At 41.5% G+C, this 25,452-nt stretch overlaps 1 protein-coding gene across 4 annotated transcripts in view; it reads right to left on the reverse strand.

The window, feature by feature from the left end:
• The window catches only part of ARHGAP10 (Rho GTPase activating protein 10), a 332,652-nt gene that overhangs the window by 79,929 nt on the left and 227,271 nt on the right, over positions 1–25,452 (reverse strand). For all 4 annotated transcript variants that reach the window (XM_021938123.2, XM_009207677.4, XM_003899252.5 and 1 more), the window contains 2 exons: positions 24,909–25,014; positions 23,184–23,343 (listed from right to left, as the gene is read on the reverse strand). In XM_021938123.2, coding sequence (XP_021793815.1) covers positions 23,184–23,343; positions 24,909–25,014 — 266 coding nt within the window. The remainder of the gene's footprint in view (positions 1–23,183; positions 23,344–24,908; positions 25,015–25,452) is intronic.

Consider the following 25,452-nt stretch of genomic DNA (forward strand, 5'->3'; position numbering starts at 1 on the left):
TTTTTTTTTTTTTTTTTTTTTTTAAGGTTCAGGGGTACACATGCAGGTTTGTTATAGAGACAAATTGTGTGTCACAGGGGTTTGGCGCACAGGTTATTTTATCACTGAGGTGAAAAGCACAGTAAACAACAGGTAGTTTTTCTTTTTTATTGAGACAGGGTCTCCCTCTGTCATTCAGGCTGCAGTGCAGTGGTGTGATCATGGCTCACTGCAGTCTCGACCTCCTGGTCCCAAGCAATCCTCCCACCTCAGCCTCCCAAGTAGCTGGGACCACAGGTGTGCACCACAAGACCAGGCTAGTTTTTTTGTATTTTTGTAGAGACAGGGTTTCACCACGTTGCCCAGCCTCTAATAGGCAGTTTTTTCATCCTCACGCTCCGACCTCCCTCGTCCCTCAAGTAGACCCCAGTGTCTGTTGTTTCCTTTTTTGTGTCTATATGTACTCAATGTTTGCCTCCTGTTTATAATATGTGATAATTTTCTGTTCTTATGTTAGTTCACTTAATAGACCTCCAGTTCCATCCATGTTGCTGCCAAGGACATGATCTTGTTCTTTTTGGTACTCCATGGTGTGTATGTACCACGTTTTCTTTATCCGGTCTACCACTCATGGGCATTTGGATTGATTCTATCGAAAGACTCCTATTTGGAGGACCCTCTGTAGAGGTCCACTTCATCAAGTAGCCATGTTGCCCACTCTGACTTTTAATTATCTTGGAAATCAGAAGATTAATTGAAGTCTAGCAGAACTAGAACTGTCATGCCCCAGTGTGCCTGAGCTAAGACTGTTAGTTAGTTTAGCCATTTTCTGGCTAACATTCATGAGTCAAAATGTTTAGTTAGGTGGGATGTTAGTGTTTGCATTCCAAAGATGCAGGAACTGAGACTCGTGCAAACGCTTACCTATTGGTTATCACCAACTAAATGCAGCATTTGTGCTTCTGAATGTTTTGAATTTGGGAGACATTCGTAAGAATTCAAATGAGATAATGAGTTTGCACCATGAAGACCTGACCTGAAGGACAGGGTGCCTTCTTAATCTGCCCTCCAATCAATTTCTTTCCTCTTCCTCATTCAGGCAGAAGGCTGAATATCAGGAGTATCCAAAACAATGGAAGGTGGTTTCTTTCATTATTTAAGTAGAACGTCTTTTGGTAAGGCTCATACCTTCCATGGCCAAACTCAGGAATGATTATTTTAACAGGACCTTTCCTTGGTGGCTGGCCCCACGTGGGGAAACGAACACAGCATCACTGGCAGAATAAAGCATGAGTCTGAGGTGAGGGGCATCTTTACCAGCTCTCCTCTCAGTTCCTACACGGAAGCGTGGGGGAAAAGGCAACACTAAAAGGCCACAAAGGCTGACCCTGAAGACATGTTCTAGACCCCAACTTTTTATGGATCATGCTGCAGCTCTCAGTTTCCCATGCTTCTAGGTTCCTCACCTGAGAGGCCCCCAAAATTCCTGACAGTGTACACACTTTTTGGTGTGTATATAAACATTCAATTTTTGGAAACAGAATCCAAAGCTCTCATCACATTTTTAAAGTGGATCTTAATGTACTAAAGCTTCAAAGCTAAATGGAGGAAAAGGCTGTCAGATGGAGGAGGGAACTGTAAAATGCTACCTGACCAAATGAACGGCAGGCCAGAGGGCCAACCAGCCAGGAGATGTGGAAGAATGCAAGGCAAAGAATAGAGACCAAGATGTCAGAAAACATGATCCAGTAAATGAAATTAGTGTAAGTGCAGAGGAAAGCTACTTCTGGTTTAAACTGTGGGCTGAGTAAAGAAAACTGAAAACGAAAGTTAAACAAGTTTTAGCCATAAAATTATGGGAGTCAAACAACAGGCTCAGGTTTGAATGGCTTCAAAGAGCCAGTTTCCACCTAAAACTATGTTGACCAGACACACACGCTCCATCTGTTTTCCTAAGGACTGGGCCTAAGAAGCAGCCAGCCTCAGGGACAGGCAGGAGACACCTGCAGTAAAGGAAATAAAAACTACACTGAGTTAAACCAAACTCACTGAGTAAACTATGTATCTGTAAATTTATTGAACTGCAGGTGCCTCGCACTCTGTATTTTCTCACACTGCTGGAGAGACGATTTGGTTGCAACCAAAACTTTGCCAAAGTGGCATGAGTAAAAGCAGATTTATTAAAAGGAATCGGCAGGAAGTAGAAAGAGCTGGGACTCAAGACTGCCTTGGATTACTAATGAGGCCATGAAGAGTCAAGGCAGCAAGTCTCCACTTCTCACCCCCACCCCCTTCTCCCTCCTGAGGAGCTGCCAGGTTTCTCCCCCTCACTGCCTTTCTCTGTTCTGCCTACACCTGACCCAGCACGGGGTGTCTCAGCCCCAAAGCCCAGAGACAATCTCATAGTAACTGACTCCATCTACCCCACATCCTAATTCCCAATTTCTAGCAGAGAGAATCTGTCTCAGCTCAGATTGCAGTCTGATGATTCATGTGCTTAGTTCTATGTCAGCAGCAGACCCAGAAAAGACAGGCACCAAGCCTCACTAACACGGCAGGAGGGGTCACCTCCGCAGTGAGCAGTTCTCAGGGCGGCTGTGCTGTCGCCTGAAGGAAATACTTGTACCAAATGACTACGGGGCACTACAGACTGAGAAGGGACCCAGAGAAAGGTAGAAAGAGGAAGTGGCTATGAGTCCAGAGTCTAGAAAAATACCCTCCTCCCAATCCTGCCCATCTAGAAGGAGCAAGAAATCATTCCGGAAAAAACATGTTTTAAAACTTCTCTGCAACAAGTATCCTAGTCTGATGTAAATAGCTATATGATTATAGAAGCTTCAACAGTATATGTATTAATGTATACTTTATCATTCTTAATTACAATGATTTTGCTAAAAGCATGTAGCTGATTCTCCATACATTTGTTTACAGTTTAGAAAACTTAAGTTTTTCATATATCATTATGTGATACTCCACGTTTATGTTTCCCCACTTAGACTACCTGGTGTAATTTTAGATTTCTGAAAATATATTTGAGACATCAAAATATTCTGTTTTCACTGATTTAGTTCAATCCACAATAATTCCATATCTGCTGTTTCTGAGGATCAGTGTAGCCTATTAAACGGTGACGACGAAGACAAAAGCTTTTTACCTAAAGTCATTTCGAATAGAAAGAGCAGCAGCAGAGTCCAGGGCTTAAGAATTCCACCTCCAAAGCCAGGCAGCCTGGGTCTGAATCCCACTTACCAATTGTGTGAATTTGGGAAAATTCTTCACCTAAACTTCAGTTTCCTCATTTGTAAAACAGGGATGAAAGTAACGTCTACCTCTCTGAGTTGCTGAGCAGGATCTGAATCAAGATGTACTTTACAGAATATAAGCACTTAGTAAATGTGAGGCATACTCTTATTCTATGTTAATTATATGGATGTGATTAGATGAGGAGGAGGATGGTAACCAGAGAGGCCTGACACTGTCTGAAGATCCTCGAGAGACTGTCTCGGCTGTGGAGTGTATGTCACCCTGGAGACAGCACACCAAAAGCAGTATGAGGAGAGGGTAGGTGACCAGGGGAGAGCAGTTTGCTTTCCTGTCATTACCCTCCAGCTGTAGAAATCAGTTAACCCCTTGATTTTCTCAAAAAGCAAACAAGTAATTGCAGTCATTTAATATTAAATGTGTATATTTGTATGAACTTCATCAGACAACAACACTGGAGGGGCTAAGGGACAGGCTTTGGAAACAGAGTGGGTTCCAATCCCAGCTCAGCCATTTTTAGTTCTATGTCTCATTTGGAAACAGCAGTAAGAGGCATGGAGTAGCTCACTTCATCCCTGTAACCACTCCATCAAGGAGGTATTTCCACTTTTCTTATTTCACAGATGAGGAAACTGATAATGAGATAAACAGGTCACTGAAGTCCCTCAAAAGTCATGACATTTTTTTTTCCAAGATGGCAGATGACAGGCTTTCCACATACCTCAGCCACTTGGAAATAGCAAAACAGTGCAAAAAGATAAACTCTGTGAGCTTTCATTAAAAAAGGAAAACGGAAATCCACTTCAATAGCAAAGGACACCCCGGACTCCAGAGAGGAGAAGGTGGGCAAACAGCCTCCACGATGGCATCTGGCTGGTAAAAGTGAGTGAAGCCTCAATACGTAAGAGGCAGAGGACTTCCCTCTGTCACTTACCTTACCGCTAGGGATCTGTGCAACCCAGGTGGAGGGAGAGCACTTTGTTTCTCTTGAGCCTTGGAGCTAACTTGGGGAGAAACTTACAGACGCTGAGACGGAGACACTGAGAAAAGCTACATGTATTTTCTCAGAACCAGGAACGACAGGGGGATGCCATTTTTAATCCAGGCTCATACAAGGCAGTCATTCTTCAGCAATTTGGCAGCATGGTCATGCACACAATTTAGTCTTGGATCAAATATTGCAGCATTTGCTCTGGAACAGGGGAAAGGCCTCCATAGCCAAAACTGAGCAGCAAATATAAAAAGTAACCCAACAGTAGGTACTAGAATTGTGCTCTCCCCCATCACAGGTCCGAAGTAAAAGGAGAGTTGCTGCAGCTATGGTTTGTCTGGGCAATAAGGTTTGCAGACAAAGCCAGCTTGGTGACCTGGAACTGGTTTGCATGTGTCCCTACTGGGTGCCCAGCCTCCTCTCCTGATGTTATGGTGCAGCAGGGTCTTCTACACTCCACCCTAGGCAGATTTCCATGCATTCAGAGCACCTGCTCACCTGGATCAGTAGCCTGAGCCACCCATCTTTCCTGTGCAGAGATCGTGACACAGTGAGGTCCTCTCTTTCCCACACCCAGGAGTATCTCCAGGCATTCAGAGCACCCACTTGCCTAGATCTGCAGCCAGAGCTACCCTTCGCTTCTTGTGCAGAGACTGGTGCAGCAGGGCCCTCTCTGCTCCATACCCAAGCAGATCTCCTGGCACCTGGAGGACTTTCTCTCCTGGATGAGATTAGGCAGCTCTGCTGCCTCATGCAGAGAATTTGGGACCAGGTGAGGTTCCCAGCTCCACACCTAGGCACATCTCTATGTGCCTAGTAGCCACCCATTGGACCACTCCCTCAAAGCTGATGCTCGGACCTACCACTGGGGGACGTAGGTGGGCCTGCCTGATCTGGCCTGCCCATCTTGAAGCCCTCCTCCAGGTTGGAGCAGGGCGCTCAGACCACTGTACACTCCACAGATCGGCCCTGAGGCAAGAGAGCTTCCCCAGTAAACAAGAATCAAGCTGTTACTCAACTGTATTGGCCACAGCTGGCTCTTACCCCTAAAAGCCACTTCTTGGCCTGGAGGTTGAATGGCACAACACAGTAAGATATCTGACAAAAGCACACAGCACTCAGGAACAAGCTAAGTTACCGGAGACCACTGCCCCCCTGGTCCTATAGGAGGCAGTGAGCCTGCTCACAAGCCATCACAAAAAGGCTATTTATAACCAAGGAACTTAAACAGACACCTTGCCAGTAAAAACAGCCAGATCTGGAGACCCAACTCTTGGTGTGGTCCTCCCACAAGGGTGGTGGGAGCACAGCCTCCAAAGGCCCCCGTGGGTCAAAGGAAACACAGGCATGGCATTAGCTGCTAAAAGTGGCACCACCACAGCCCTGGAACGAACATGGAGAGGGGGTCATCTCATACTCCATGCCCCTCTACTCAATGTACTGTGGCAGACTTGGTAGTGCGTCCTCCTATTGGGACCTGGAGAGTTTGGGCTGAAAGACACTGCTTCCTGGGGCTTCTCCGGTGGCTCCACCTGCTGAAGGCGAAAGTGCACTGGGGGGGGGTGCTTTTCCTGCTTCTCTGTTGCCTCCCTCTGCCCATTCCCCAGGCAGCTATTACTCTTACGCGCCATCTACTGGACTGCAGCTTAAACAACACCACCAAACAAAATTAATCCCTACAAGCAACATCTGAGAAAGCCACTGCAGGAACCTATCTGCAACCAAGGAACTCATAAACAGCCTTGGAACTCTGAAAATACCCAGAAACACAGCCAAACAACCACACACAATATACCCCACAGTAACAGCCCCAAGGGCAAAAACAATAAAAAAATCAAGAACCCTCATCCAAACAATAGCAAAAAAGAAAAAAAAAAAAGAAAACATCAGTTCTTTCAAATGAGAAGAAACCAGCATAAGAACTCCAGCAGTAGAAAAAGCCAGACTTTTGTCACCTTCAAAGGATCCCACTGGCTCCCCAGCAACGGATCCTAACAGGAATGAAATGTGTGAAATGACATATAAAGAATCCACAATATGGATAGCAAAGAAATGCAACAAAATCAGAGAGAAAGTTGAAATCCAAGACAAGAAACAACACAAAAACGACTCAAGATTCAAAAGATGACGTAACTATGTCAAGACGGAACCAAACAGAACTTCTAGAATTGAAAAATTCACTATAGTAATTTCAAAATACAGTTGGAAGTCTTAATGGCAGATGAGACCACACAGAAGAAAGAATTTCAGAACTCAAAAATCGGTCCTTCGAATGAACCCAGTCAGACAAAATTTTAAAAAAAAAAATTTTTTTAACAAAATCAACAAAGCAGCTGGGAACAGTGGTTCGTGCCTGTAATCCCAGCACTTTGTGAGGCCAAGGCGGGTGGATCTTTTGAGCCTAAGAGTTCAAGACCAGCCTAGGCAACATAGTGAGACCCCATCTCTACAAAAAAATGCAAAAACTTGGCAGGGCATGGTCATGCGCACGTGGAGTCCAGCTACTAGGAAGGCTGAGGCAGAAGAATCACCTGAACCCAGAAAGTCGAGGCTGCAATGAGCCGTGATTATACCACTGCACTCCAGCCTGGGCGAGAGTGAGACTCTGTCTAAAAAAAAAAAAAAAAAAAAAAGAGGAAAGAAAATATTTGAGAAATACAAGATTATGTAAAACAACCAAATATATACCTTACTGGCATTCCTGAGAGAAAAGAAGAGAAAATAAGCAACTTGGAAAACATATTTGGCGATAAAATTCAGGAAAATTTCCCCAATCTTGCTAGAGAGGTTAAAATGCAGATATAAGAAATCCAGGCTGGGTGTGATGGCTGGCTCACACTTGTAATCCCAACACTTTGGGATGCCGAGGCAGGAGGACCGCTTGAGCCAAGGAGTTCGAGACCAGCCTGGGCAACATAGGGAGATCCCATCTCAACACAAAATACAAAAAAAAAAAAAAAAAAGATTTAGTTGGGTGTGGTGGCACACGCCTGTAGTCCCAGCTACAGTCTCAGGAGGCTGAGATGGGAGGATTGTCTGAGCCTGGGAGGAGGTCAAGGCTGCAGTGAGCCATGATTGCACCACTGCACTCCAGCCTGGGCGACAGAGTGAGACCCTGTCTCAAAAAGAAAAAAAAAAAAAAAGAAACCCAGGGAACTCCTGTGAGATACTACACAAGACGACCGAGTCCAAGGCACATAGTCATCAGACTTTCCAAGATCAATGCAAAAGGAAAAATCTTAAAGGCAACTACAGAAAAGGATCATTTACCTATAAAAAGAAACCCATCAGACTGACAGCTGACTTCACAGTAGAAACTTTATAAACCAGAATAGACTGGGGCTGAGGCAAAGGGATCACTTGAGCCTGAGAAGAAAAAGCTGCAGTGACCCATACTCATACCCATGCACTTCCAGCATGGGTGATGGAGCAAAACCCTGCCTTTCAAAAAAAAAAAGATTAAAAATAAAAGACACAGAGTGGCAAATTGAATTTTAAAACCAAGATCCGTCCTTCTGCTGTTTGCAAGAGACCCATCTCACATGTAATCACAGCCCTAGGCTCAAAGTAAAGGGATAGAGGAAAATCATCACACAAATGGAATCAAAAAAGAGCAGACATCCCTACTCTTATATATATCAGAAAATATAGACTTTGAACCCACAACAGTAAAATGGGACAAATAAGAGCATTACATAATGATAAAGGGTTAAATTCAGCAAGAAGATTTAACTATTCTCAGTATATTTGCATCCAACACTGGCACACCCAGATTTATAAAACAATTACTTCTAGACCTAAGAGAATACTTTGACAGCCACATAATAATAGGAGGAGACTTCAACACCTCACTGACAGCATGAGGCACATCACAGAGGCAGAAAATGAACAAAGAAATTCTGACCTTAAATTCAACACTTGGCTAACTGGACCTAATAGACATCTACAGAATACCCAACAACCACAGAATAGTCATTTTCCTCATCTGCACATGTAACATTCTCAAACACTGAACACATGCTCAATCATAAAGCAAGTCTCAATATATATTTTAAAAATTGAAATCATACCAAGCATCTTCTCAGACCACAATGGAATACAAATAGAAATTAATACCAAGAGCAAGTCAAAAAAACACACAAATACATGGAAATTAAACAACTTACTCCTGAATGACTTTTGGGTAAACAAAATTAAGGCAGAAATGAAAAACTACTTTGAAACAAACAAAAATAGAGACATAATTGCCAAAATTTCTGTGATATGGCAAAAGCAATGTTCAGAGGAACGTTTACAGCACAAAACACCTACATCAAGTAGAAAGATCTCAAATTAACAACCTAACCTTGTACCTAAAGAAACTAGAAAAACAAGAACTAAACCCAAAGTTAGCAAAAGAAAATAACTAAAATCAGAGCAGAACTAAATGAAACCAAGACCCAAAAAAACCATACTAAAGATCAATGAAATGAAAAGTTGGTTCTCTGAAAGGATAAACAAGATTGATAGGCTGCTAGCTAGATTAACAAAGGAAAAGGAGAGAAGATCCAAACAAGCACAATCAGAAATAACAAAGGTGACATAACAACTGATCCTACAGAAATAGAAAAGATCCCCAGAGACTACTATGAAGATCTCTATGCACACAGATTAGAAAATCTAGAGGAAGCAGACAAATTCCTGCAAACACAGAACCACACAACTTCCCAAAATTGAATCAAGAAGAAAGAGAAATCCTGAACAGACCAATAATGGAGTAATGAAATTTAATCAGTAATTTTAAAAACCTACCAACCAAGAAAAGCCCTGGACCAGATGGATTCACAGCCAAATTCTACCAGGCCTACAAAAAAAGAACTGGTACCAATCCTACTGAAAGGATTCCAAAAAATAGAGGAGGAGGGATTCCTTCCAAACCCTGTCTTTGAAACCAGTATCATCCCAACACTAAAAGCTGGAAAAGACAAAACAACAACAAAAAACTACATGCCAACATCTCCAATGAACACAGATGCAAAAATCCTCAACAAAATACTAGTAAACCAAATCCAGTAGCATATCAGAAAGTTAATTTGCCATGATCAAGTAGGCTTTATTCCTGGGATGCAACAGTGGTTCATCTACCCAAATCAATAAATGTGATTTACCACATAAACAAAATTAAAAACAAAAACTATATGGTCATCTCAATAGACGCAGAAAAAGCATTTGATAAAATCCAATAAGCCTTTATGATAAAAAGAAAAAACCAACAAACTAGGCATTGAAAGAAGATACCTCAAAATAATAAAAGCCATTTATGATGAACCCACAGTCAGCACCATACTGAATGAGTAAAAGCTGGAAGCATTTTCCTTAAGAACTGGAACAAGACAAGGATGTCCACTCTCACCATTCCTATTCAACATAGTACTAGAAGTCCTATGCAGAGCAATCAAGCAAGGGAAAGAAGAGGCATTCCAAATAGGAAAAGATGAAGTCAAATTATCTCTCTCCACTGACAATATGATTCTCTACCTGGAAAACCCTAAAGAAGCTGCCAAAAGACTACTAGATCTGATTAACAACTTCAGCAGAGTTTCGGGATACAAAATCAACATACAAAAATCAGCAACATTTCTTTACATCAATAACATCTGAGCTGAGAAGCAAATCAAGACTGCAATCCCATTTACAATAGCCACACACCCCCACAAAAACCTAGGAATATATTTAACCAAGAAAGTGAATGATGTCCATGAGAAGAACTACAAAACACAGCTGAAAAGTATCACAGACAATACAAATAAATGGAAAGCATTCCATGCACACAGGTTGGAAGAATCAGTATCATTAAAATCTCCATACTGCCAAAAGCAATCCACAGATTCAACATTTCTATCAAATTTCAGAGAATTAGAAAACTTTTCTAAAATTCATATGGAATGAAAGAAAAAAAAAAAAGCCTCAATAGTCAAGGCAATCCTAAGCAAAAAGAACAAAGACGGCTTCAAACAATACTACAAGGCTACAATATCCAAAACAGCATAGTATGGGCACAAAAATAGACATAGAGACCAATGGAACAGAACAGAGACCCCTGAAATAAAGCCGTACACCTACAACCAGGTCATCTTTTGACACAGTTGACAAAAAACCAGGGGGGAAGGACTTCCTATTCAATAAATGGTGCTGAGAAAATTGGCTAATTATATGCAGCAGAATGAAACTAGACCACTACCTCTCACCACGTACAATAAATTAACTCAAGACGGAGTCAAGACTGGAATGTAAGACCTCAAACTATAAAAATTCTAGAAAACCTAGGAAATACTCTTCTAGACAGTCGCCTAGGCAAAGAATCTATGAAGACTCCAAAAGCAAATGCAGCAAAATCAAAAATAGACAAATGGGACTTAATCTAAAGGGCTTCTGCACAGCAAAAGAAACTCTCAACAGAGGAAACAGACAATCTACAAACTGGGAGAAAATATCTGCAAACTATGCATCTGACAATGGACTAATTTCCAGAATCTACAAGGAACTTAAACGAACAATTAAGAAAAAACAGCCCCATTAAAAAGTGGGCAAGAGACGTGAACAGACACATCTCAAAAGAAGACATACAAATGGTCAAAAAACATGAAAAAAATGTTCAACATCATTAATCTTCAGAGAAATGCAAATTGAAACCGCAATGAGATACCATCTGTATTAGGCCATTCTCACACTGCTATAAACAACTACCTGAGACTGGGTAATTTATGAAGAAAGGGGGCTTAATTGACTCACAGTTCCACAGGCTGTACATGAAGCATGGCTGGGAGGCCTCAGGAAACTTACAATCATGGTGGAAGGCAAAGGAAAAGCCAGCACATCTTACTGGGGTGGAGCAGGAAAGAGTGAGCAAGCAAGGGGGGAAGTGCCACACACTTTCAAACCATCGGATCTCAGAAAAATTCACTATCATACGAACAGCATAGGGAAATCCACCCCCATTATCTAATCACCTCCCACCAAGTCCCTCCCTCAACACTGGGGATTACAATTCAACATGAGACTGGAGCGGGGACACAGAGCCAGACCATATCGCCATCTCACACCAGTCAGAATGGCAATTATTAAAAAATCAAAAAATAAGATGCTGGTGAGGTTGTGGGAAAAGAGGGAATGCTTATACACTGTTGGTGGGAATGCAAATTAGCTCAGCCCCTGTGGAAAGCAGTTGGACATTTCTCAAAGAACTAAAAATAGAACTACCATTCGACCCAGCAATCCCATTAATGGGTATATATCAAAAAAATAAATGAATAAATCATTCCACCAAAAAGACACATGTAGTACTTGTATGTTCATTGCAGCATTATTCACAACAAAGACATGGAATCAACAGAGTGCCCGTCAGTGGTGGACTGGATAAAGAAAATGTGGTACATACACACCATGGAATACTGTGCAGCCATAAATTTAAAAAAACAAAATTATGTCCTTTGCAGCAACATGGATGCAGCTAGAAGTTGTTATCTAAGTGAACTAACACAGAAACAGAAAAACAAACACTACTTATTCTCAAATATAAGTGGAAGCTAAATCTTAGGTTTACACAGACATAAAGATGAAAGTAGTAGACACTGGAGACTCTAAAAGGAGAGAGGGAGACAGAGAGAGAGAAGAGAAAGGGTGGGGAAACTTCCTATTGAGTACTATGTTCACCATCTGGGTGACAGGATCGAAGCTCCAACTTCAACGCCACATAATATATCCCTGTAACAAACCTGTACCTGTACCCCCAAATCTAAAATAAAAATGGGAAAAAAAAGTCACACAGTTGGGTGGAGCTGAGATTTCAACTCAAGGAATTCCACTTTAGAGCCCACGATGCCACATTATACTATACTGTCTATGGAATGTTTTAATTAAATGTCATATAAGGAGCCCAGCCTAGTGCCTGGCACACAATCATCTTTCAATCAATGTTAGCTATTATAATTATTATTGCTCCTCATTTTATCTTGAGAGATACAAGAGAGACAACTCTAAAAGCTTTACAAACAAACCAAAAAAAAGGTGAGCACTAGCTCAAGGCAAAAACCCAAGCCCGTATATAGCCCACACTACCCTCCCCCCTCAAGAAAAGGCCTTGATGGTGTCTTCCCTGGAGCCAACCTACACATACGCCACCACACTCGCCCTCTCATTCTTTCCTTCCTATCTTCCCTTCCACGTACTCTTTGTGTTCCTGGGAATATAAACAACCTAAAAACACAAAGAAGAAAAGGGTCATATTCTTCATCACCATATTTTATTCTGCAAATACTGATCGAATGCCAAGTTCTAAGCATTGAGCTAGGCTCCGAGGAGCTGTCTTTGCAGCTCCACATTTTCAGACACTTGGGCAGAAAATTTCAGAGTGGGCAGGACCTCAGAGGCCTGCTAGCTTTCTTCCACCTCAGTCCCATCCCTAACATGAACATGTTCTCATTATTATAAATATTATGAAGTTCTTCCTTCTACTGAATCAAAAACTCACCTCCTGGCAAGGACTGCTCACTTGTACTCAGTACGCTTTCTTAGACAACAAAGAATAAATCTATGCATCCTTTATACTGGAGCCCTTCAATTTCCCAGTGCTTTGTCTATACTGGGCACTAAAATGATGCAGAATGACTCTCTCCTCAATTTGCTCTTATCAAACCACTCTGGTCCCAAGGGAAAATACAATCTACCATTTACAGAGCCACATGACAGCAGAAGCTTCCAATGCCACAGCTAAAGAAAAACAGAATAAAGAAGACAATGTCATTATTATTTTCCTTCTCTCCTTAAAGGAAAGAGAAAGGAAGACAAAGTTTCCTGTGCTTTTAAAGTCTCCTTTTAAACACTCCAGAAAATGCAAAGCCCTGCTGAGAAGGGAAACACACACACACACACACACACACACACACACACCAGTAAAGTTTTCATAGCAACGCCAAATAAGTCAACATTCATGAAAACTGGCAGTGGGGGGCAGTCTGAAAATTTGTCAAATATTCTTGCTATGGGGTTTTGACTTCTACACTGAACAGTCAATACTCAGGCAGACACAAAGCTTTTAGTAACTTTGCAGCTTTATTATTGCTGCTGCTATTGTTGTTGTTTAAGACATTTATTTTTCTCTCACATAAAAACTAGTGCTGCCTAGCAACCCAGTGCCAGCAAAGCTAAATCAAGAAGCATTTTTGGCTAGATGTTTAAGAGATTTCTTTTTCCCATTAAATGGCAAGCATGCTGTAAGACTGGAAGACTCTTGCACTTGAAGGAAAATGGTCTGGATACTACTCACTCAGTCTCTTTATATATTAAAGAATGACAGAGACCAACCCACAGAAGAGGGATAGGACGTATATTGTGCTTGTAGCCACAGGACTGGAGCAGTGGATGCTCCTTATCAAAAACAGTCCATATGTGGCTGTTACTGGGAAAGCAGCAAGTTGAGACTGAATGGGAATCCAATTACACCAATGAACCTAGGAGCACCAAGGCATCCTATTGATTGTGGCAAAGAGAGGTAGATGCAGGTCATAAAGTTGGTTGCAGGGTTAACAAGAGTAAAACGAAGCAGTGTGATACGCCTCCATATATGCATGTAACTTATTATTCTGGTGATTACACTGGACACTGCTATGGTCTGACTGCGTCCCCCAGAGTACATATGTTGAAAACATAATCCTCAATGTAATAGTGTTGAGAGATGTGGGCTTTAGGAGGTCATTAGGTCATGACGTCTCTGCCCTCACAAATGGATTCATGTTATCTCAGGCATAGGTCTGTAATCGAGAGTGGGTTCGTTAGAAAAGCAAGTTTGGCCCTCACTCGCTTGCACATGCAGTCTCTGTCACTCTTTTGTCACAGTTCTCTTGCCTTCTGCCATGAGACGGGACATCAAGAAGGCTCTTGGCAGAGGCAGCTCATCAGCCTTGGGCTTTCCAGCTTACAGAACTGTAAGAAATAAAATCTCTGTTCCTTAAAACTTACCCAGTCTCAAGTATTGTTATAGCAACACAATACAGACTAAGACGTATGGAAAACACATATACCCTTCTCCCTACTGCTCTGTCTAGGTTCCTCTGTGACTGGAGGACACAGGCTACTCAGGGACTTTGCAGCACATGTTGCAAACAAGGATAAATCAAAGTGCCATAAAGATACCTCTGGACAGTACAAGGCCATCAGCCATTTCGACAAAGCAAGACCACCACAATGGCCTTCACTGTCACACCAAAAAAAAATGACACATTCTATCACAGTCCCTATTACAAAGGCTAAAATGCTTATTACAAAGTTATAAAGAATCCTTGTCCAGGAAATGTTTAATGTACATGAAATTTAATTCTCCTTTGGCACAAAGTTATCCACAAAAACTATAATACATAAAGGCTATGATATGGTTTGGCTGTGTCCCCACCCAAATCTCATCTTGAATTGTAGCTCCCATAATTCCCATGTGTTGTGGGAGGGACCCAGTGGGAGATAACTGAATCATGGGGGCGAGTCTTTCCCGTGCTATTCTCATGATAGTAAGTCTCGTGAGATCTGATGGTTTTATAAAGGGGAGTTTCCCTGCACAAGTTCTCTTGTCTGCCACCATGTAAGATATGCCTTTCACCTTCTGCCATGATTGTGCAGCTTCCCCAGCCCTGTGGAACTGTGAGCCCATTAAACCTCTTTCATTTGTAAATTTCCCAGTCTCGAGTATGTCTTTATCAGCAGCCTGAAAATAGACTAACACAGGCTAATACTAGAAAAAAAACCTCCTGATCATCAGGAAATCAATGAAACATCAGAGCACACTGAAGTACTACACAAAGCTAAGGTCAACCAAAGCACCAAATTTTACAAATCTCATTGAAAATCCAATTAAAACACTCAATAAGATCAATCTAATCTGAATTTTATTATATTAAGTAATTCTGAGAGTAACATTATATTCCTTACTTTATAAATTGCCAACTTTTCAGTATTAAGACAGATATTAGAAGAAAACCACCCTGATTAATATGGTCTTTGACGCTTTTCACAGGCTCTTCAGAATCTTCAAGGGCCCTTAGAAGTTGGGGGAGATGAGGAGGGAGTCCAATTATAAACATGAGTTTTTATTACATTATAGTGTATCAAATATAAGAATGAGGTATATGAAAAGGTTCTCAACATCACTAATCATCAGAGAAATGCAAAGTAAAACTACAATGAGATATCATCTCACCCTAGTTAAAATGGCTTTTATCCAAAAGTCAGGCAATAAAAAATGTTGGCAAAGATGTGGAGAAAAGAGAACACTCTTGGTGGCAATGTACCCCTATGGAGAATAGTTTGGAGGTTCCTCAGAATATAAAAACAGAGCTACCATATGATCCAGCAATCCCACTGCTAGGTATATACCCAAAAGAAACGAAATCAGTGTATCAAAGAGGTCTCTGCACTCCCATGTTTATTGCAGCACTACTCACAATTGTCAAGATTTGGAAGCAGCCTAAGTGTCTATCAACAGACAAATGGATAAAGAAAATGTGATACTTATACACAGTGGAGTACTATTCAGCCTTAAAAAAGAATGAGATCCTGTCATTTACAACAGCATGGATGGAACTTAAGGTAATTATGTTAAGTGAAATAAGCCAGGCACAGAAAGACAAACTTTACATGTTCTCCCTTATTTGTGGGAGCAAAAAAATAAAACAATTTAACTCATGAAGATAGAGAATAGAATGATGATTACCAGAGGCAGGGGAGGGTAGTGAGCAGTGGCAGGGGGAATGGTGATGGTTAATGGGCACAAAAATATAGTTAGATAGAATAAAATTCAGTATTTGATAGCACAACAGGATGACTGAAGTCAACAATAATTTCTTATACATTTTAAAATAACTAAAAGAGTATAACTGGATTGCTTGTAACACAAAGAAGGGATAAACGCTTGAGGTGATGGAGACTCCATTTCCCCTGCTGTGATTATTACACATGGCATGCCTATATCGAAATATCTCATGTACTCCATAAATATATACACCTAGTATGTACCCACAAAAATTAAAATAAATGACTCAATCTACACAGACTCAGCAACTCCTGAGAAGGTTCATCCCCTGTTTAACTAAGTTCCTTTAAAGAACTCCTTACCTCAGACATGAGCTAACAGGTCACGAGACTCTGAAGGTAATCAGTGAGCCATGCAAAACTCAGGTGCTAGCGGTCCTGCTCTGTCCTTCCCCTCCACGTCTATTCTGGCTTTTCCTCCTGCTTTATTCTTGTCATATGACAAAAACGACAACAAAAAAAAATTGACACTGAATATCACTCATTCTGGAACACTCATTCACGTACACCTTACAGGTTGATCTCCACTCTGGCTCTCAACAGAAATGTCACCATTAGGCCAGGTGTGGTGGCTCACGCCTGTAATCCTAGTACTTTAGGAAGCCGAGGCCGGAGGATCACTTGAGGTCAGAAGTTCGAGACCAGCCTGGCCAACATGGTAAAACCCGATCTCTACTTAAAAATACAAAATTAGCCAGGGATGGTGGCACACGCCTGTAATCCCAGCTACTTGGGAGGCTGAGGCAGGAGAATCACTTGAAGCCAGTAGACAGAGATTGTAGTGAGCCAAGCCCCACGCCACTGCACTCCAGCCTGGGCAACAAGAGTGAAACTCCATCTCAAAAAAAATAATAACGAAATGTCACTGTTGAAAGAGTTCACTCACACCACTGGTTCATGAGCTCACATCACTTGTCCGTCCTCATACTCGCCCATCTCATGGGACCTATCTGGCATCCCTGACAACGCCCCCAGACAACCCTGACACTAGCACTGACCTGATCCTGCCTGGGTTTCTTCTGGCTCCTCTATTACCCCTAACAGGAAAATCTTGGTGTTTCTCAAGGATATTATTGTCTTCTCCTAGTGATGAAAAGCAAGGGCTTTGGGGGTCAATCTCAGTTCAAACCCAAGCATTGCCACATTTACTAGCTGTGTACTCATGAGCAAGTTAAGCTCTCACCTTCACTTCTCTCAGATGTATAAAGAGATAATATACATAATAAGCATTTTACAGCCGTATAGGGATACTGTGACATACATTTATGCAATAGGAATTTTATGTTTGATGTATTTTTTTTTTTTGAGACAGAGTCTCGCTCTGTTGCCCAGGCTGGAGTGCAATGGCGCGATCTCCGCTCACTGCAAGCTCCGCCGCCTCCCGAGTTCATGCCATTCTCCTGCCTCAGCCTCCCGAGTAGCTGGGACTACAGGCGCCTGCCACCATGCCCGGCTAATTTTTTTTTTGTATTTTTAGTAGAGATGGGGTTTCACCATGTTTGCCAGGATGGTCTCAATCTCCTGACCTCGTGATCCGCCCGCCTCGGCCTCCCAAAGTGCTGGGATTAGAGGCGTGAGCCACAGCGCCCGGCCTAATATATGTATTTTTTATGTGTATGGATACACAAAGAAGCATCCACATACACTAGAATTACATTAACACCCTTTCTAGTAGACCCAAAGCATGTAGCATCATGAGCATCCAATAAATATTTTCTTATGCCAATCTCATGTCTTTATACCTTATGTTATACTTTCTACCTCTAAATTCACTCATAAGTTTGAGTGCCACCTCTCTGTCTAATGGACTTATCTTGAACAGATAACTATAATCCACCATGTGACACACTGAACTCATCTTACTCCTCCCCCAAACCCCTTCGCTCCTTCCTTTTCTTAGTGATACCCATTTTGTCCCAGGATTGAATCTCTATCACACCTTCCCCAAGACCCCTTACAAAACCAGTCCCCGGGTTTTGCCTATTCCACCTCACCAAATGATGCTGTCCACTCTGGAACTCCCCATTCTCACTCCCATGTCCTTGGACTATGCCAAATAACCTCTCTCCTAGCCTTTCATTCCTCTACTTCCTACTGCAAATCCTGCTGTCAGATTAAGTTTTGTGAAGCAGTTTACTTGAAAACCTTGAGTGGTCCCAGTACCTATAAAAGTAAATGCAAAAGTCCTAAAGCGGCATTCTCAACCTCCCACACCTGGCCCCAATCTCTTTCCAATCTCATCTCCTGCCATTTGCCCATGTTCCAACAAGAGCTGCGTTCCCAGAACACGTACCTCCTCTTTGTGTTTCTCTGATTACATGGTCTCCCATACCCGAAATGTCCTCTTAAAACATCTCCACCTGTTCAAACTCCATTATAAAACTGATTCAAAGCACTTACTGGGGAAACTTTCCAGATTCCCTGCAGTTGAACATAAACTCTCCTCTGAAGCTGCCGCCACTTTCTCGCTCATTCTCTCTCTGTCTCTCTTTCAAAGTATTTATCCTCTGCCATATCTTGTAGCTACTTTTGGACATTTCTTCTTTCCCCTACTGGACTGTCTTTACTTCCCCCAAATCTCACACCATGAATGACTCACAGCAGGCACTGGGGGAAAAAAATGCGCCAAATTAATGCATGACAAGTATACTCTGTTAAGAACAGAACTTATGCAAAACTCACAAATCCTAAGGCACAACCCCAATTTGAAAATCCTTGAAAAGTTCACAGCACCCTTTGCTGCCTGGGAAATAAAATTTTCTCATTTACAAAGGAAGAAAGACCTTGATAATGTTTTGGCCCAGGAACTTTTTATTTTTTTTAAGTCTTTTTTTTTTTTTTTTTTTTTTTGAGACGGAATCTCGCTCTTGTCACCCAGGCTGGCATGCAGTGGCGCAATCTCAGCTCACTGCAACCTCCGCCTCCTGGATTCAAGCAATTGTCCTGCCTCAGGAGGCGCCTGCCACCATGCCTGGCTAATTTTTGTACTTTTTTTTAGTAGAGACAGGGTTTTGCCGTGTTGGCCAGGCTGGTCTCGAACTCCTGACCTCAGGTGATCCACCTGCCTTGGCCTCCCAAAGTGCTGGGATTGCAGGCGTGAGCCACCGTGCTCAGCCCACATCTTTATTATGTGTAAATGAAGCTAAAACATATGGATTAAGTCTCCTATAAAGTATACGCAGATTTATAAAAACAGCAAGGAGGCTAGGAAAAATTGTTATCTCCGAAGCAGACTAACTAGGGGCCTTTTTCTAACTCCAAAATTCATCTAGAGCAATCTTGCTTTAATTACACGTTGAAGTTTCCTCTTTGCTTTACTGACTTTCCTGGAGTCAACAATTTTCACATTCCTAGGGAGGAAAAACAAATAACTGAGGAAAAGAAAATGACTTCCTTCTCTTGTCATTTTTCCCCCTGTCAGAGTCACTTTCAGTGACACACATAGGCCTCTTCCTTTCCTCCCCCAGTTTAACCCTCCTTTTTTGCCCCTCATCCATTACTGTAATGTTTTCCTTTCTCAGACTACTCTTTTAAACTTTTCCTGTCCTTACTCCCTCTCTCGCTTTCATCTTGTCCTGAAACACTAAGAGGGACTAGATCCTTCCCTCCCCACTCTACAGTCAAATGTTAGGATCCTCTGGAGGGTGCACTTAGGTCAGTTGTCAGGGAAACCTGTGGCTAACATAGATCCAAACATCCATATGAAGTTTTTCTGCACAAGCACCCTTGTCAGCAAAAATATTCTTCCTCAGAGCAGAGCCTGGACTCTGCAGTGAAGTCCAACTGAGCAGGAACAAAGAGCCAGGAGTGGGAGTAGAAGTGTACAAGGATGAAATGGAAGAGACAAGGCGAGGTAATGGGGAAATTTAGGTTCTCAGAACTGTTAACTAATCCAAATTGACATCCCCCATCTCTAACCTCCCAACCCTGCCACACAACCCTGCTTCCAACCCTAAACCCATGCACACAGTGGAGAATCTGAAACTCGATGTCCATTCCTCCCTTCTGAATAGAAAGCCTCAGCACTTAATTAATGTTGGCTGTGCATTCATAGAACCATCTAGCCACAGAAAGGGAAGAGAAGGAAAACCGAAAGACCTCTGCTTAGCTCTATAAAGCTCTGAGAGCGAGGCCACTTTCGTCTGCTGTAACTATTATAACTGGCTCACCAACGCTACTGGAAAATTCCTGCAAAATTTATTAACAAGGTGAAAGCGGCACTATCTACTTCCCAGCAGACAAACCATGTACTTATCTCCCCAGTTTCAAAAAGGGAAGAAAACAGGCAGTTGCAGCATGAAATGGAGACCCTTTTATCCAAGACCAAGACCCAGAGCCAGTATTTTCACAAATAAATTGCATAAAAGTTTCCTAATTAGGATGTAATCAAATGATTGTTGAGCTACTGTAACATTGTTTCAAAGCTTGTAGTCTAATTATTCTTCTTTCTAAAACTGAATAGTAGCCATCTTTCCATGAGCTGTCTGGATGGATTAATGCACACTAATGAGGCTTAATGACAGTTTGACAGGATCATAAAAGGAGGCATAAATTCACCACCACTGGCAAAAAAAAAAAAAAAAAAAAGGCAAAACAAAAATTCTTACACCCATAAACAAGCTGCTTTTGCCATAATGGTAAAAAAAATCCCCAATCAGCTTTCAAGCGTATCTTTTCCATGAGAACCAACATTAGCAACAAGCTGGAACTGCTCCAGCAAACAGCCAATGCAACAAGTACCCAAGAAATACTCTTGCTATGCCTTCCCCAAAGGGACTACATTTCTGTTTGCCTGTCTCTTTCCCAGTCCTCCAACCCCCTCAAAATGTATTGAATTATTTCATTCCATAAATATTAACTGAACACCTAATATGTACCAGGTATTACTATAAGTCAACAAAAAGATCTCTGGCCTCAAAGATCTTAGCAGGGAGAAATAGACAAGTAAGAAAATAAGTTATGTAACATGTTAGACTGGGGTACGTTTATGGGATCCAAGTTCCAAAACATGGCTTCCACCCCCAGATGACGACCTGCTTTCCCACAGGAGCTGGAACATTCATCTGCACATCCGGCACCTACTACATGTCTGGCATATGATGCAATCTCAATTTTAAAAAACCTTTTAATAAACAAATGAATGACCAAGCATTCTAAGAGTTTTCCAGCTCCCTATCTTAGAGGCAGAAGTCAGGAACGTTATTAGCAAAGTACTCATCTACGGTGACTGAATGAAGAAAAATATATATATATAAATTCTTGGAAGAAAATAATGTGGTTTTTAAAGTCATGTTTCCCCTTGATTACAGAGAAACAAGTAAGAAAGCAAGTCACTTAAGAGATTATTCATTTTAAACCAGAAATACTTAACCTACAGTCCACAGATTCAGGAATGCAGGTGAGCCCACTGAAATTGTGAAAACAATTAAGGGGAAAGAAGGATTTATGTGCATTTATCTGGGTTACTAACAAAAGGGTTAATAACTTTTGTCAGCTTCTCAGTGGTCTGTGATCTCAAGAAGATTGAAAAGTACTGCCCTAAAGAATAAGTGTTTTTAAAAACTATATTTACATCCTTATAAAAATAAAGGTACACTTTCAGCTATGAGTCACCATCATCATTTTTCTTAATAAGTGGAAGCTTTACTTTGAGGGGGCTTGAGACAGCGGGAGAGAGGCAGGCCCTCAAAGTGGTCCTAATTGAGAACAGCACTCCAAGAGCATCCTGAAACCATTTTTTCCATATGTTCCCCCATAGATTATCTCACCCTTACTTATAAATGAAGCCCAGTTAAACTGAATAGACACCAGCTCCTTGCAACTCTGAATTCAAACACAAACTGGCATGGGCCAGCTCTAACATCAACAAATGCCATGCTCTCAGAATGCTTGGTCACTCATTTGTTTATTAAAATGAGAAATGTTTTAACTCTTATGAACAAAACGTTCTCAAATACTAATGAAAACTTCTTTCGTGTTCCAGACTGAAGTCCTCTCCTAAGTTCTTAAGAAGAGACGCTTCCTCCCTAGATCAGCAGATCTTCTTGCTGGCTACTTATCAGAATTCTTGGGAAGGCAAAAATTTAACAGAATACACACAGCTATGCAGCCACTTAAAAGAGTCCCTCAGGTGGATTTTCAGGGTTGAAAATTATTGCTCTAGATTGGGGGATCTGCAAGGCTTTTCTGTAAAGGACCAGACAGTACATAGTTTTGCCTTGCGGGCTATCTGGTCTCTTGTAACTACCAGACTCTTTTGTTGTATTGTAAGAGTAGCCATAGACAATATGTAATCAAGGAGAAAATAACAGTAATTTGGGAAAGTGACCCCAAAGTGACAATCATGAACAGTACTTATTTCTAGTAGTTAATATGTCGAGTGGGTATGGTGGGAGGGAAGAGTATATTAAAGCAGTTTCTGCTCACCCCAACGTGGATCTCCTGAGTCAACCCCATCCACCACACCCCAGGAATATGTACCCTTCCCTGCTGCCCAGATGCAATGCCTAAGCCTATTTGAAGAGTTTACCCTTCCCCAACTTCTCCTCCTTTATGTGCCATTCACAACAGCTAGGGGTAACCAGAAAGATTCTTTGGAAGGCAGGCAACTTTCCCGGGTGCAGAGCAGGGGCTGGCCTTGCTGCCCCTCAACCCCTACTCTCAATGATGCTCATGGTCTTCTGGCCCCATCTCACATCCTTTCAACCTTATTTGCCTTATTTTCTCTTGTAAGTTGCAAAGCCCTAACTTGCTCAAGAGTACAGAGTTGTTGTGCCACATGGAATTTGAGTGAGAAATCCAAAGATGGGAATAAAAGCAACAAAAGTCCTAAACAGTTCACAATTGCCTTGATACTCACTTGCATCTGGATTAAATGCTTCTTCATTAAACCAGTGAGATAACAAAAGACCAGATAAATTTCACATTTATGGAACTCCATCAGAAGATAGAAGCTCAGTGAGAACTTCTTAGAACCAAGTTCATCATAGTGAGAATAAAAGAATTTTTTTAAAACAGAGAGAGAGAAAAGGGAAATCTAAGAGGATCGTTGTGTAGTACATGGCGACAAGCCAAAAACAAAATCTCTTAAAGAAAAAAAAAAAAAAAAGAATTTTACCTTTTCATGGTTTTCAATTAAGATTTCCACAACAATATTCTGAAACTTCAAGTCCATGAGGGCAGCGACAGTTTCTTCCTGTGGCCTCATCAGAGTTGGTCCAAACACCACTCCTAAGTTTGCCACGGTCATCAGGTTCTGCTTGGAGTGATTTGAAACGCTGAAATTGGTAAGGGGGGAGGAATCTGTTTAACCAAAGGAGCAAAAATTGTGGACTGTAAATAGTCTGCAACTCTGTATTTCCTTAAAAGCAAGGGGTCAAGAGACTTAACCGTCCTCAACATCTACCTCTGAAATAACCAGATCTGAGAAACTCTCCATGCAGACGCTGCTGCCTACTCCTTTACTTCCCTTTCTTTGGTGCTCTACTCTAACCACAATGGCTTTCTTAATAATTCCATGTACAGTGGGCCCTCTGTATCCCCTGAGAATTGATGTCAGAACCCCTGCAGACACCAAAATCTGCAGATGTTCAAGTCCTACAGTCAACCCAGGAAACCCACGGATTAAAAAAAAAAAAAAAAAAATCAACCCTCAAGTCCACAGGGAATACTGTATTTCTGATCAGCAGCTGGCTGAATCTGCCCATGCAGAACTCACAAAGGGCCAATTGTAGGTGCTAAGCTTGCTTCCCCCAAAAGCCTTAGTTTACTGTTCCCCTCTTCTTAGAAAACTCACTCTTTCCCCAGAATATTATACTTTTGCTTCCAAGGAATGCTAGACTGCGTAGTCCCCTTGTAAAAGCATGCAAAGTTTGGTCAGAGCACCCACAATCACTCCTTCAGCCCAGTATCATTGTGCAGTCAATCACCTAGACAACTGTTCTCAGCAGCCCTGCAACTTTATTCAGGTCTAAACTCAAAGATACCATCTTCAAAAAGCCTTTGCATAATAACAATTTTTATAGTCTCACACTCAATATATTCTGTCCCCTTACTCTGCTTTGTGTTTCTGCCACTTATCATCTGAAGCTATTTTATATTTTCATTTGTAATCTGGTTTTCATATTTTCCCCTTAGAAAGTAAGCTTCATGAAAGTTGGGACTTAGACTATCTTATTCAACTATGTATCCACCAGCACCTAAAAAAGGCATTCACTAAATATGTGTTGACCAAATGAATAAATGGCTAAACTACCAGTGGGACCCTTGGCAAATCACAGTATCTTCTGACCTTCATTTTCTTTCTATGTAAAATAAAGGTTCTAAAATACAGCGTTCTTCAGCTTCCTTTCACCTCTAAAATTCTACAGTTAGAAAGATCTCTATACTTAAAGAAAGGGATAATTTCTCCCCTGATTTGATTTTGCTGACTTTTAAAAGGAGGAGGAAAAGAGAATGAAATCTATAAAATAACTACCCATTATTGAATTAAGCCAACTTAAAGGACATGTTCAAACTTAGAGTTAGGTAGGTGTGAAACCAAGCTAAATATTCTAACAAATTTATATTCACATTTCCAGAATCTGTGTATAGGGTAATGTATAACATTCTCCTCTTTCACTTCAAATCAAACCCTGAGTTGCTGGCAGAGATGTTAAGCAAATAATTATACAACTTCATGAAAGCATATTTCAACAGTCTTGTCCAAAATACACACAATGAGTCAAACATCCAGCCTGCCCTTCCAGGTGTGGTCCCCAGTTCCACCCATCACAAATCCCAGAGCACGACCCAGCACCTAGAGCAAAGTGAAGAAAGTTAAAAGGAAGAAAAAGAGGCTTACTTTGTTAAGTGTTTCACCAAAATGTCCAACATCTCTTTATTCTTCTCTGGCAGTTTGTGTACCAAGAAATGGATCGCATTAACCCGAGATTCCGGGCTGCCGCTTTCTTCCAAAAAAAAAAAGTAAAAGAAAGCAATAGTTAGTAGAGAACTCAGAATCAAATATATTTCCCAAGCAAACAATGACAACAGCTCCTCTGTTCAAGATTATCAAACATGGAGCATTAAACATATTTTGCCATCTTTAAAAGGAAAAAAAAAAAATCTTTCCCCTTATAATGAATCTTCTCGTGCCTCCCCTAATGAGCTAATGTCAGTGTGGCTGCAATCGGTGCCTTCCCCTTGGTTTATATTACAGAATGGACAGCTGCTAAGCTTCTCCTTCCGACATGCTGCGTTTCATGTCTGTTCATCGTTTACTCGATGGGGTCTAGTCACTGGGTCACACCACAATGGAATACAAGTAAAATATCAGCAAATAACCTATTCCATGTTACAGGTTGAACTGGATTCCCCCGCCCCCCAAAAAAGTATGTTGAAGTTCT

Source organism: Papio anubis, chromosome 3 (genome assembly GCF_008728515.1).
Source record: "Papio anubis isolate 15944 chromosome 3, Panubis1.0, whole genome shotgun sequence".
Classification (NCBI taxonomy): domain Eukaryota; kingdom Metazoa; phylum Chordata; class Mammalia; order Primates; family Cercopithecidae; genus Papio; species Papio anubis.